Source organism: Anser cygnoides, chromosome 10, assembly GCF_040182565.1.
Source record: "Anser cygnoides isolate HZ-2024a breed goose chromosome 10, Taihu_goose_T2T_genome, whole genome shotgun sequence".
In the NCBI taxonomy this organism is placed as follows: domain Eukaryota; kingdom Metazoa; phylum Chordata; class Aves; order Anseriformes; family Anatidae; genus Anser; species Anser cygnoides.
This window is the reverse complement of record NC_089882.1, coordinates 15,570,773-15,583,629: the sequence shown is the minus strand read 5'-3', so window position 1 is coordinate 15,583,629 and position 12,857 is coordinate 15,570,773. Positions and strand designations below refer to the sequence as shown.

Genomic DNA, 12,857 nt, shown 5'->3' with positions numbered 1-12,857 from the left:
TTAGTACCATCTTCCAATTTAACCTCAGCAAAGAAAGGCCACATAAAAAGGCTAGCAACTTGCAGTGCTGAAAATTAAGCTGCACGATGAAAAATATGCATTCCGCTGTCCTCCATCTGTTGGTAGGCCTGGAGCTGTCAGCAAACCAACCTCAAGGCTATGCTACACTCTCTTTTAAAGCTGGCATTACATACTTACCTTCCAGAGGAGAACAGAAGTATGAGCTTCATTAGCCAATGCTGCCAATGAATTAACATGCCACTGAAAACAGAGTGTACTTTATGTGCTAAGGGTCAGTACTAAGGACACGAGAAACAGAACAACTTCTGGAATTGCTTTTCAAAGCTCCCCAATTGCCACTGTTGAATTAAAACACTTGTCTGTCCAAGGAGACTCCACTGTGGGACACCGTAGCCTGAATCCAGGCAAGGTTTATTGGCACAGGGCACACCCTGAGAGGGAGCAAGAAACGTTTTTCTTCCTTACCTGCTAAATATAAGGTGTCTATCAAAGCAGCCACCATCCACCCCTCCGTACTTCGGAAAGGCTGCCCTGCGGGTCAGCCGTGAGGTAAAGTTAGTTGGCGCTTGGCGCCTCTGTTTTGGCTCAGGACACTGGTGGGGAGTAAAGAGAGAGAAAGGGGGACAGGTGGCAACAGGGTTCTTGCAGCGGGCATGCTGCTCCCTAAGGTACTCTGTGATTATACTGTCCAGCGTGGGTGGGGAAGGAAGGTGTCTGTCCAGCTGCTTTTTGATAGCTGGGCTCTGGCTGTAGGCGCCATGGTCCGATTTTTGTCGCAACACTCTGATTTTTCTGCCGTTGCAGGGAGATGGTCTCTCCCTGACAAAGCTAATCCTGCCAATCAGAGGAGAGTTGCTGGCATAAGAAGGGCCTGGAAGGGCAAGTGGACCTTGGGATGCAGACGGCCTTGCCTGAGCATGGACAGAGGTGGCTGGGGAACCTACAGAAGTGTGGCTACTCAACCGGGCTGAGATGCCATTAGCTATGCGAGGAGTGCGAGGCAGGGCCACAGGAGAGGCAGCAGCCGCAACAGGGGTGAAGGCAGATGAATGAGATGCTGCAGTCATGGGTAGGTCAGCCTCTTTAGTAAGGACAGATGCAGTTTCTCCTAGGCCCTTAGAGATGAGATGGTTCCGAATCAGGAGCAGCAGCTCCTTCTCAGGAAACGTGATCCTTGACTGGGCCACCACATCCGCTTTCTGCAACCGAGCCAGGGAGACATCTGTGCCAATCAGCAAGGGCTTCCCCGAGACACGCTCTATCAGCTCAGCAGCATATTTGCAGAACTTCACATGCTCGCTGCGCTTGTCCTGAAGCACCGGCTCTTTCATCAGCTGCTGAATTTGACAGCTGCTGAAGAGGGGGAGCTTGCTGATAATCTGCCGGACAGTACTGCTGCGTGAGAGCCCCACCAAGGCTTTGCAGGCTAACGCTCGGATCTGATCTGCGTCTGTGATCGGCATCTTTATAGACAGCAATGACAGCAGCACTTTGATGCCATTGTTGGACTGTACCACATTCCACATCTTAGCTAATGTGTGCTCACTGCTCTTGGGGGCCTGAGGAAGCTTTCGCCGAGGAGTTCCGGAGATGAATTTGCCAATACTGGAGATCCGGTTGTCTGGGCCACATACACAATTGATGATGATCTGAAGGGCTGATTTCTGAATCTCGGCATCGTGGATGAAAAATTCACCCTCGGCAACTCCAAGGATGATACTAATACCTAGTGAGGGAAAGAAATAATTTCTTTAATACTCCAAGTGCATCTCACATAGTTTAATCAGACAAGTAAGGGAGCCTTCCAGACAACTGGGAGAAATACGTAATTCCTCTTCATTACGGGAATTTTTGAAGTTCATTTTTTTAACTAGCATAAGACACATTCCTCTGCCTCCCTGACAAAACATTTTTCTACACTGATGCTCCTCCACCTCATCAGTGAGTAGGCAGCCAATCTTTCAGAGATCAGGCATGACCCAGGATTGCAATCTTTAAGATACCTGGCATAGAGATGATGCAGAGGCATGCCTCTAACTTCTGATCACAGGAAGCAACTCTCTTGTATAAATATCAAAGTGGAAATGGAGGGGATGAAACCTTCATAACCTTGTTATGAAGGGGGGGAGGGAGGAAATTGCATCACTGCTTCCTAAATGAGTCAAGCAAAAATGAAACTTGGTATCTTTTTTCCCCTCCAGACAGAGTTCCAAATGAAATTAAGGTTTCATGTCCGCTTCAGAAGCTCAAACCCACTCTCAAAGAAAAAAAAAAAAGCTATTTTGTCCAAAAAAAATCTCATCTCATTCATTCATGTACTGAATCTGAAGGTAGCCAATTAGAGCATAACTCAAACAAATATATAGCAATAATTGTTCTTCTCACATTATTCCCAAATGCAATATCCTCAGGAGTCCTACATTTCTAGGAAGCTGAGGGAACCTTATAGTCCCATTACAAAAGCAAATTTTCTTGCATCTGTATTTAATGAGTTCTTGAATACAAGCGTGAGTCAAAGACTGTGCCTTCAAATTTGTAATCCAACCACAGTGCTAATCATGACAATTCTAACCACAGTCTGCTCTCCCATTTATTTGCATCCCTAACAATAGCTCTGAATACATGAATTGTTTTAACCCTTGTCTCACTGTAGATGAGCAACAGCTGAAGAAAACACATAGCAGAAGCCAACTGATAAGAGTAAGTCATCAGGACCATATTCAGCTTACCCACAGTGGAAACAGTAGATCCAGCCTCATCTAACACATCCACAGGTTCTGCCAGCTGCAGCTGGATTTTAGGAACCACCGTCAGGATGGCTAGTACATCCAAAGCATAGCGTACCGTGTCATTCCTGAAAGTCAATAACAAAAGAACTTCTTAGAGGTATAACGAGAGTTGTTTCAACAGCATAAAACAGTATTCATTCTACCCCAGTCCAACAAACAAAACTGGTCACATCTCATGTTTTTGATAATGCCTTCTGATGGTAGGGTGTTCCTCTCTTTAAGGGCTGGTCCTCACAGAAGGCAGTGCTCACATACTGTAACTATGCACACTGTCTCCTGCAGTTTGCCACCATGCATCCCACCCTGCCCACAGGCTCCTAAAAGCACTGTCATTTTGAATTTACAGGAATAAGATTCCTAACACTTAAAAAAACAAAAGCATTCTAAATTAAGTTTCTCAATCTAACCTAACTCTGTATCTCAGTCAGAAAACATTCCTCTCTAAAACAGTTTGTTGCCAATCAAGTAGAAAGAAAGTTTTTTCTGAAACAAAGGGAAACTTTAGCAGTTAAACAGACAATCGTGACAGGGAATAAGGCATCAACTTAGGCACCAGATTAAGAGAGAGACAGGTGCGTGGAAAATGAAGAGAACTGTTGAACAAGAGGTGGAAGAGCAGAACGACACAAGAAAAGGGGACAAGGTTTGTAAGGAGAGGCAGGAGTTAACCCAGACAGCAATTAGGAAACTGATGCAGAGAATAAGAAACAGGAGAAGAGACACTACCCAGGAGAATGCAACCTGAGAGAGAGAGGGAGGCGGGGAGCACACAAGCAAAACAGATTTCAAAGGCTTTCAAGTTAAGCTAGGCAAGGAGCTCCTGTGTGCAGCAGAAATAAGGAGGAGGGAGCCCTGGTGACAAGAATAAGCTGATGACAACTAGCCATAGCAGACTGTGACTCACCAGCGAGAGTGTCTAGAGAGGACTACGCTTTCACTCCTGGGAGCAGATGCTGATCAGGATAAGCAGAGGCTAGAATTTTGCACCCATTCTCTCTCTATACTGGGGACAGGATCCTAATGGTATCCTTACCTATCAGAACCTGGTGCAGTTCCCTTTCTTTTGTAAGAGTAAGGATGCTGCAAATTGTTGGGTTTGGATTGGGACGGGGAAGGATGTGCCACAGAAACAGCACAATATCACGGTGCCCCCAGAGCACATCTGTGGCTAGGACAGGAGAAACTGAGAAGTAGTATCTCAAGGTAAGCCCCTCTACAAACACGCTGTGTTTAAGAGCCAGTGGTGTTATCATCTAGGGACACCATTACTGTGCTTTGCTTGAGTTCACCTTCAGACTTTTTTCCCCTCTCTCAAATGCTGGCTTGTGTATTCACAACTCCTTTGCACAGTTGTACCTAATCAGTAAATTTCAAGTACCAGTGAATGAACAAAGGTGATAGACAACATCCTCTCGAGTCAGCTAAATTTACTACACCCAAATAGACATTCCCCTGATTCTCCAGAAGGAAAATACGGCTTGATTTCACCCTCTTAAAAGGCTTTCTAGTCTCTAATAAAAAGGTAAACAAATAACAAAGAAAAGTAGCATAGAATTGTGACTAAGCTCTACTATGATGCTGAATTGTCAGAAATCAAAGGCCTGAGCCATTTTGGTTCTTCAGAATTCTCATCCGCCCTCTACCTCAAGATTTTAGTCCTGCTGTCTCCAGTGTTAACTTTCATAAGCACTGTGTAACCAAAGCACAGGCCCCTACTACCCACTAGGTGCCTGCCTTAGATGCTTTAAGAAAAAAAGGAAGTTTAGAAAGTTAATGGCCGTCCTGCCCAAAAATCACAGTTTACTGCACTAAAGAAATAAAATACTACAGCAAGCAGCTTACCTTGCATAGTATGTCTTCCAGTTGCATGCTATTGAAATGAGCTGAAGCATGAGCTGGACGCAAGACAACTTGAGAAAAACCTCTGCTGGCTCCCAGTAGAGCTGTGCTGGACCATACTCAATCAGGAACTCCATCATCTCTACAATCTGCTCATGAGTATAGGAACAGGCCTGCCAAGGAAGGAGTTGGAAGCATTAGAAAGGTATCACAAGGGTTACAAACTTGCACATCAAACCCTTCACTGCTGGGATTTAACTGAAAACTGCATCCACACCTAAGCTGAAGCTATCACTGTTTCTTGCACATTTATTATTTACTTTGTTTTATTTTCCAAATACAAAAAAACAAACAGCAATTGCCATGATAATATGCAGTAAGCTTAAGAACAATACCCTTTAATACCCTTTAAGTTTCTCTGCAGTCCTAGAAAGCTTAGACCAATATAAGAAGTTACACTAAAATTCTATTTTTAATTCTGTTATTAATTAATTTTCTGTTTTTAATTCTGTTATTAATCTGTTTTTAAGCTACTAGACCATAATTCAAAAGAAATTTATGCTAAAGTATTAAAAAGGCTGAAAAAAAACTCATTTACAGTTTTTAAGTTTGGACTACAAGAGATAATGAAGACAAAAGTAAATTCCAAACAAGTTTGCCTTTCAACTTGAAAATACTCTTCTAATCAAAACATCAACAGCTTAAACACGTTTTTTTAATTACTGAAAATATAAGTGATTTTTGCAGAAGCCAAAAACCATGTTTTCTCATTTCAGCTCTTCTGGAAAACCATCGCGATTGAAACCAGAAACCACAAATGAATGTACTCCATCAGAACAAGCGGCCATAAAATTCAGTTTAAAATAAATAAATAATTTTTCAGGGAAAAGATTGAAAAACAAAGTCACAGACAACACCAGTACCTCCCAGGTCGTTCCTAAAAGACCATGGTGTCCAAAAGACATTTTATTTGTCACTACCAAATTAATTAATTAATTAATTAATAAGTTTTTCAGTATTATCCACTTCTCTATACAGATTTTGTCCACGTTAAAAGGTTGCAACATGCTGCTCACCTTGTAGGGGGGCTGTGGATGTACCAGAATGCCACCTTCAGTGCGCTGGAGTGACTGCTTCACCTGTTCAAGCTTGATAGCAAGGTGAGCCTCAAAGTATCGACGCAAGGCCATGCAGGTATGTTTCCCAGTCTGGCGACTGGCAAAGATCTCGTCATCACTCAACAGAGCTCCCTGGTCTTCCAGGTTTAAGATTTCAAGAGTACTTATCTTCAGAAAGAAGTCGGGTGGAAAGAGAAAGAAGAAAAAGGTTCATCAGCCCACACTCCAGAAAAATAGCACCTACAATTCTCAGCTGTAATTGTACCAAACCCAAGCTCTCTGCCACAAAAGATACACAAACACACACACTCAGAGAGCTGATGAAAGCCCTTCTGTTCAGTCAGCTATTTGCTTGGATAATAATTAAGTCTAAAAAGAACCATTCCTCCTCCTTCGCTATCTATGAAGAAATCCAGCAGTTACATGAGTAAAAATCTAGAGGCACCATTAGGCATTGTGTAACACAACACAAAACGTGCTTGTGGCGAAGTCCCTGAGCTAATACCAACCCAGGCTACCGTGACTGCACAGCACGCAGAGGTACCGCTTTTTGTACAGAAATAGTATAATTTGTGCTCATGAGGCACCATGAGTACCACAGCACAGCACAAATACAGCTGTATCTCTCCTGGAGCAAGGCTGGATGTATCTGCATCCAAAAGGGTGCACGACAATACCACACATACATGTGGAAGGCAGAGAAAGATCTGAATCACCACTAAGCCCCTGCTGTTTGAGTGAGTGCTGCTTAACCCAGGAGTTGTACCAAAAAGCTCCCAGAGGGCAATCAGCCTCTGGACAGTGATCTTGTTATTAACAATAAAAAGAATCCTCGTGTCTGTTACTCGGAAAACTCACCCCACCTCTCCCATCTCTTGGGAACTGACAATGAAAAACTAAAAAAAAAAAAAAAAAACAACCACAGAACTCTCCACAATTAATTAGCTGTAGCAGGTGCAAAACCTGACACTAAAACCCCACTCAGCACGTAAGACCACTAGCCTTACCAGGTTAACAAGACGACGAAGTCCATCATGCCTGTCAAAGAGCTCCAGGACAGCACGGAATGAAAAGCAAATGGAGAAGAACATGGTAGCATGGCAGCAGCCTGAGGCGTGGGAGCACTCCATTAGCCATAAGGTGTAGTTTACCACATCTGAGAGCACGTTATGGGGGTGCATGCACACCTATAAAGAAAAAACAAACAAACAAAAACATTATTGAGAAGGACTTCAAACAGATTGTTGGAGAGAATTAGTCTGAGAAGAACGACAGTTTGAGAGGCAAAGCGATGAGACAAATGTCCCCAGTCTAGCTGGAAGTAACTGATAGCTGGGACATGAAATAAAAGCCCCATTTCCAGACCAGCAAAAGAAGGTCTCAGTGAGACTAGTAAAGATCATGATGATGCAATGTAGGTCTGTTCCCAGACCTAAACAGTAAATACAGCAGTCTTCATACAGTGTAATTTCAGAGTCCCTCTGCATATCGTTTCAAAGCATCTAAACAGAATGCTTCACTAGAGCCAGAGAAGGAAGAGAAGCTTTTAGAGAAGAAACAAAAATACTTCAAATCTAACAGCATCATACGCTATGTTAAGTTCGAGCAAACTTTGGTAGCATCAAAGTCTAGAAGAACAGCAGGGATCATCAAACGCAAGTCTAAAGCTTTACTTTCTCTGGAAACAGACAAGTTGTCTGAGAAGAGGAAGAGACCAGTTCTGCCTCTGAGATATGCAGACTACGTGCTCAGAGCTGCACTTTCACATACATTTGTTAGCTCCTAACGATGAGGAACATGGAACTCCCTGGCACAGTCAGTGCCGACAGCGATTGTGGAGGGAGCTGAAGTATTGGCACCAGCTGCTTTTATGCCCAGTTAGCAGATTGTTTGGTCTTGTCTCTGCTGGTGTTAGACACTCATACTGAGGCTTGGCATAGACCAAGTGGCAAGGGACTGCCACCTGAAACTGGATGCCCCTGAAATTCAGATGGCTGGAACGGACACACATCTGCTCTACCAGGTATCTGCAGATATTGGGGATAACATGTGGTAGCATCACTACAAACATCACTACAAACAGCTACGTGGCCTTATGACCCGGCCTGAGGATGTCAAGCAGAAGGAACCCCCATGCAGCACCCTGCCAGGGCTTTTGGTTTTGCTTTTGAAATACCATGCAAATGGCAAGTGCAAACAGAAAAAAAGAACGTAGAGAGTTTTCTCATGAGAAACACCAAAGCAGGTCATATGGCCAGGGTCCATCTTTCTGACACGTGCAGAAAAAAAATGGGGGGACATTACGCCCATTTCACCTTTCCTGCCTTCATAAAGAGATGCACTACAAGCCCAGAGACTGCCCTGTCAACTGTGATTACTGAGAGGTTTTTGAGCTCACTCATACATGTCTGCAGAACACAAATGTCAGCAGAATCCCTACAGGTAGGCCCTTCAACAACCACTGCCAGTCAAATCAAAACATTCAGACAGCAACAGTAACTCAGAGTATGCAGAAACGTGAAATTACTACTTTAACTGCTTCCACTTTCAACTGAATTAGAAAAACAAGAGACACAGACAATCTTAAGGAAAGGCTGTGAATCAAAACCCATTACTCCTAAAGTAGGTTTAGGAGGCTTAAGGGTACAACTTTGCAATTGCTTTGAATGAATCTTAGAGCAAGATCCTCCCATTAATGCTTACAAGCTGGAAGTTCATCTTCCCCCTCATCCCCTCGGCATGGCCACAACCACAGAATAAACTGGATCAATTCCTAGACCTGGCTCAGTAAACAAGTGTTGCTGCCAGTATGAAAAAAGGAAACAGAATCACCATTTAAAGCACCTGGAAAACTGAACCTTAAGGGAGGACTGCCTTACCAACCTGTCTGAAAAGATCCTTGCTGGAGGAACACTAATGAACTTACAGGAAGAGCCTTTTATGTTTTTTTTCTCTCCCCCAAGTAAAAATATGAGGTGAGGAACTTGCCTTCATTATCAGCTGTTTTAACATTTATAAGCCCAGGCCACAGACGTCATTTAACTTGATTCCCTGCATAATGCAGACCAGACCTGCGTTAGTCTTCTGCTGCATGCCAACACTACCAAAGAAATCGCACTGCTGTCCGGAATCTGACTGAGACACCATGTCACATTGAAGCTATCCACACTTGGACTGTGGATGGAAAAACAATCCAAGTATAGGAGCCCATTGGAACAGGTGGAAAGGGAAAGACAAATGAGGAAGGGGAGTTCTTCCTTTTTTGGAGGGAAAGAGAACAGGGTGAAAAGAGTGAATGGAAGTATTGAGACAACGCTAACAAGACAGAGGTTTTCAGTTATATTCCCTGGGAATGGAAACTCATGTTCTTACAACAAAACACTCTCAAATACACAATTACCTATGCACTTTCCATTGCCTCTGTACATACCAGAATCTTTTATACAAATTTGCTTTTTAGCCTAGGAGATACTTATTCACTGTCTGAACACAGGTAGGAAGACTAAGTCCATCAAAACAACTGAAATCACTGCAGCTATATTAAAAGAATGCCTTACCCTTTCCATGGCATCTTGGTTGTAAGACAAATAATATAAGCACATGGAGACTCCTGTGGCTGCCATGGAAGGACGAGGAATCTCCAGCAACTTTTGCACTCCTCCATGAGCAACAAACTCCGTCGCAAACTTGTTGTGCAGCAGCAATGATGCCAAATGCTAAAGAAAGATCAAAGCAGATTAGAATGGAATTTTTCAAACCGTAATTAATTCTACATTCCCTCTGCAGAAAAGCAGACTGCAGAAAAAACAAGGTGGACAAAGCATGGCGTGCTTATGCCCTCCTCCCATTATATATAACTGCAGAATGTAATATGTTGCCCATGTATAACTCTCTTTATATGGTTTATAAAGTAATTATGTACCCCTATTACAAATATCATGAGTTTAATCAGTTGTTTTGCTTGACTAATGACTGAAGGGACTGACTTTTTTTTTTGTCAGGGTGCAATTTAAAGGAAGCCAAGATATGAATTTCTACTCTATAGACAGGAATTGAAGAGGCTGCACAGTGCTGAGATCATCAGCAGACCTAACAGAAACTAGTAAATAACCCTTTCTCCTCAACTAATCATCTGTTGCAAATTTGGGGTATGGGTTTGTATGAACTCTGGTCACTAAATATAGTTCTTCCTTTCTAGTGGAGTCTAATCCATCACAAACCTATGCTGTCCAAGTCTTTTCCTTCTTCCTCACTCTACTTCTGCCCCTTCCCTTGCACCAGCATTATCATTCATTAAAGAAGTAACTAAATTAATGCTGAACTGGTCTAAAAAGTAATTGGCGGGGTGGTGGGTGGGGGGAAGTGAGCTACTGAGCTCTAATCCATATTGTTCCTTATTCAGTTCACTATGTGGCTATATGAATGTTATGGCAGGCACAGAGAGGAGAATGATACTGCAGACATAGGGATTAAAAGATAAAAATCCAATCCTTTTAGGATACAGAGCTTTTATTTACTTTCTGAACTGCTACTCATTCAGTGAACTTGAGTTGGCAGTTACAAAAGCTATGACTCCTCTTTTTTGGTCTGAAGAGTTCCCTCTTCAGTACACAGAATTAGAAAAGCTTCTTGGACAAAAACAAATCTGACCTTAAAGTCCACGTGTCATGTTTGGCACATTATCAGTTACAAATAAGGAATGTTACTAGATGCTCCTCGTATGAATTATTTACTCATAACATAATCAAGAAATAAACAAAGAAAGAAAGCAAAGAAGGCAGTTATCACTTAGTTTTACAGATCTTGCAAAAGAAATACAAGAAAAGCAGAGCAACTCAGAAATTATACGATGGGCCACTAAGTCTTCCTATTCTTTCTATATGATCTCACTTTTTATCTTACTATGAAATATTCAAGTCTGCATTCATGCTTTGTATATACCATACTGCTGGCAAGGAGAATTTTGCAAAATCGAAGTTAAAGGCTACTGTTAAAACTGAAGTCTGCAGCCGACTGAAGGTTACTACTCTTTACTTTTCTGTATTATCAACACCTTAGGAGGAAATAAGAACCATTGTAAACTGCACCCCAAGTTGAGGAAACCTACACCTTTTGTAGGAACACTTCTGCTTGGAAATAAATTTGCAGACAAGTGACAATGAAAGGTAGAGAAAGATGACACTGGAGGCAATACCAGAGGCAGAGGAGTTACTGTGAAAGAGTAAAACAGTAAAATCTGAGTAAGCAGAAACCAATAACTTGTGCTGCTGCATTGCAGGTTTGGATTGAAGAGGGTTATTTTTTATTTTTTCTTGTGTTGGGGCAATAACCTGCAATAATCTTGTGCAAGCAATCTGTATTACAAACATTAAGCTCAGAGATGTCATGCAGGAGCTTCCGGGAATAAGATGCTTATGCTTCTTACCCCTGACAAACGTCCCTCGTGAGGACAGGCAGCATAACAACTCAGGAATGCCATCTAAGGGCAGCAGTAACACAAGCACTCGATCAAAAAAGGAATTTTTACCATCTTCAGTTACACAAATGGCAGAGGAAATTAACGGTGCTTCCCCCACAAACAATATCTTTTTACTAACATCCCTCCCCCTTTAAAAAAAACAAACACTCGAGTTATAAAAACAAATACCCAATGCAGTTGAGTCAAAGCCAAAGTCAAAGCCAGAGAACCCCACGATATACACAGGCCTAAAGGAGGTGAGCATTTGTCTTTCATGCATGCAACAGACATACTCAATGCTTTTCCAGTGTTGACAGCACGCTTTTTTTTGGTGCTATGAACATAATTTACCTTAAGGGCTTCAAAAGTGAGCAGCACATCATTGGTTCGCTTCAAGTCAATGTAGTACATCATCAGCTCCCTTGATCCCAGTTGCATGAAGATGGGTAGTAGCTGAGAAAAGTAACATTGAGATGCTAGCTGAATGTTTCATGGGAAATTCAAGGTCTGTTTTGTTTTTGTTTAACTCTCTCAAACCCCCAGTTATCCCCTACTGGCAGATACCTGTTATGAGAGGTCAGTGGTAACCAGCTCCATCCATAGGAAGCAATAAAGGTTAACAGACCTCTTGTAATACATCTGCTGACTGCAGCAAGGTGCATGACAGCTGCCACACGGAAATCTTAAGACACTCCTTCAAGTGCGGCTATGGCAAGTCCACACAGATACCACCCTGGCGATAGGTTCCACTTTCCATCTGTGCAAAGACAACTACCCAACAACTGAACAGAAAAAACAGGAGAGCAGGGCAACAAACCAAAACCCTTTGCACAATTCTTTGTGTAACAGGTTTATGGTATTAATTCCTATTTTTACATCCTATTACAGCTGGCGCATGAAGTGATTCAGTCAGCATGCAAGCTATCAGGGGGATAACGGGTTCTTTAGTTCTCACAGAAGCACGGCACACATGTGCACACACACAACGTATACGGCAAACCAAACCGCGTTGCTTTGTTGCATCTCAAATTAAGTTAAACCACCTAAAAATGATTAAAGGGAGATAAAGGTGGCCTGCAGACTTACGCTTAATTGAGGCTTATGATTTTAAAAAAATGGGAAAAGGAAATACTCTGGTAAATCTTACATGACCCAACTATTTTGTCCAAGTAACAACAGCTCTCAAAAGCATCTACATAGCACAGGCACTGCCATTTCTAATGAGAAATACCGCAGAGGTTATACAAGCCATTTCAGAAAGAATTTCAAAAGCCCACTGTTTCCTCAGATTTTTAATGCTAGAGTCTATTAACTTCCCCAGAGTAATCAGAAAAAAAGGTATGCATTTCAAACAAAGCGACTTATCCTGTATCATGTAAACAATCCCTACAAGTTAACAGAAGCCAGGAATAAAACTCCCAGTGCCATGCTCTAATTACCAGACCACACACCTGCTAAGTTCAGCTTTGAGTATTACCTGCTAGGTAGTATTTAAATTAATGACCTCATCAACTTGAGAAATCAACAACAGCTCAGGAAAGGATCTTAACCACACCAGGAAATATCAACAAGTAGTCCTCAAAACTTTTCCCCAGAATACCACCAATAGTTTTGTCAGGAGAATTCACGCAC

The 12,857-nt window shown here is 42.3% G+C and overlaps 1 protein-coding gene across 5 annotated transcripts in view; it reads right to left on the bottom strand.

Moving 5' to 3' along the window:
- DCAF1 (DDB1 and CUL4 associated factor 1) overlaps positions 1-12,857 on the bottom strand; it is a 57,242-nt gene that overhangs the window by 25,221 nt on the left and 19,164 nt on the right. For all 5 annotated transcript variants that reach the window (XR_010833870.1, XM_013191990.3, XM_013191989.3 and 2 more), the window contains exons 8-14: positions 11,577-11,678; positions 9,325-9,483; positions 6,775-6,954; positions 5,726-5,935; positions 4,653-4,822; positions 2,751-2,875; positions 487-1,747 (exon numbers count right to left, since the gene is read on the bottom strand). Coding sequence is in view for 4 of the 5 variants with exons in the window: in XM_013191990.3 (XP_013047444.2) it covers positions 487-1,747; positions 2,751-2,875; positions 4,653-4,822; positions 5,726-5,935; positions 6,775-6,954; positions 9,325-9,483; positions 11,577-11,678 (2,207 nt within the window). In the remaining variant the exon portion in view is untranslated. The remainder of the gene's footprint in view (positions 1-486; positions 1,748-2,750; positions 2,876-4,652; positions 4,823-5,725; positions 5,936-6,774; positions 6,955-9,324; positions 9,484-11,576; positions 11,679-12,857) is intronic.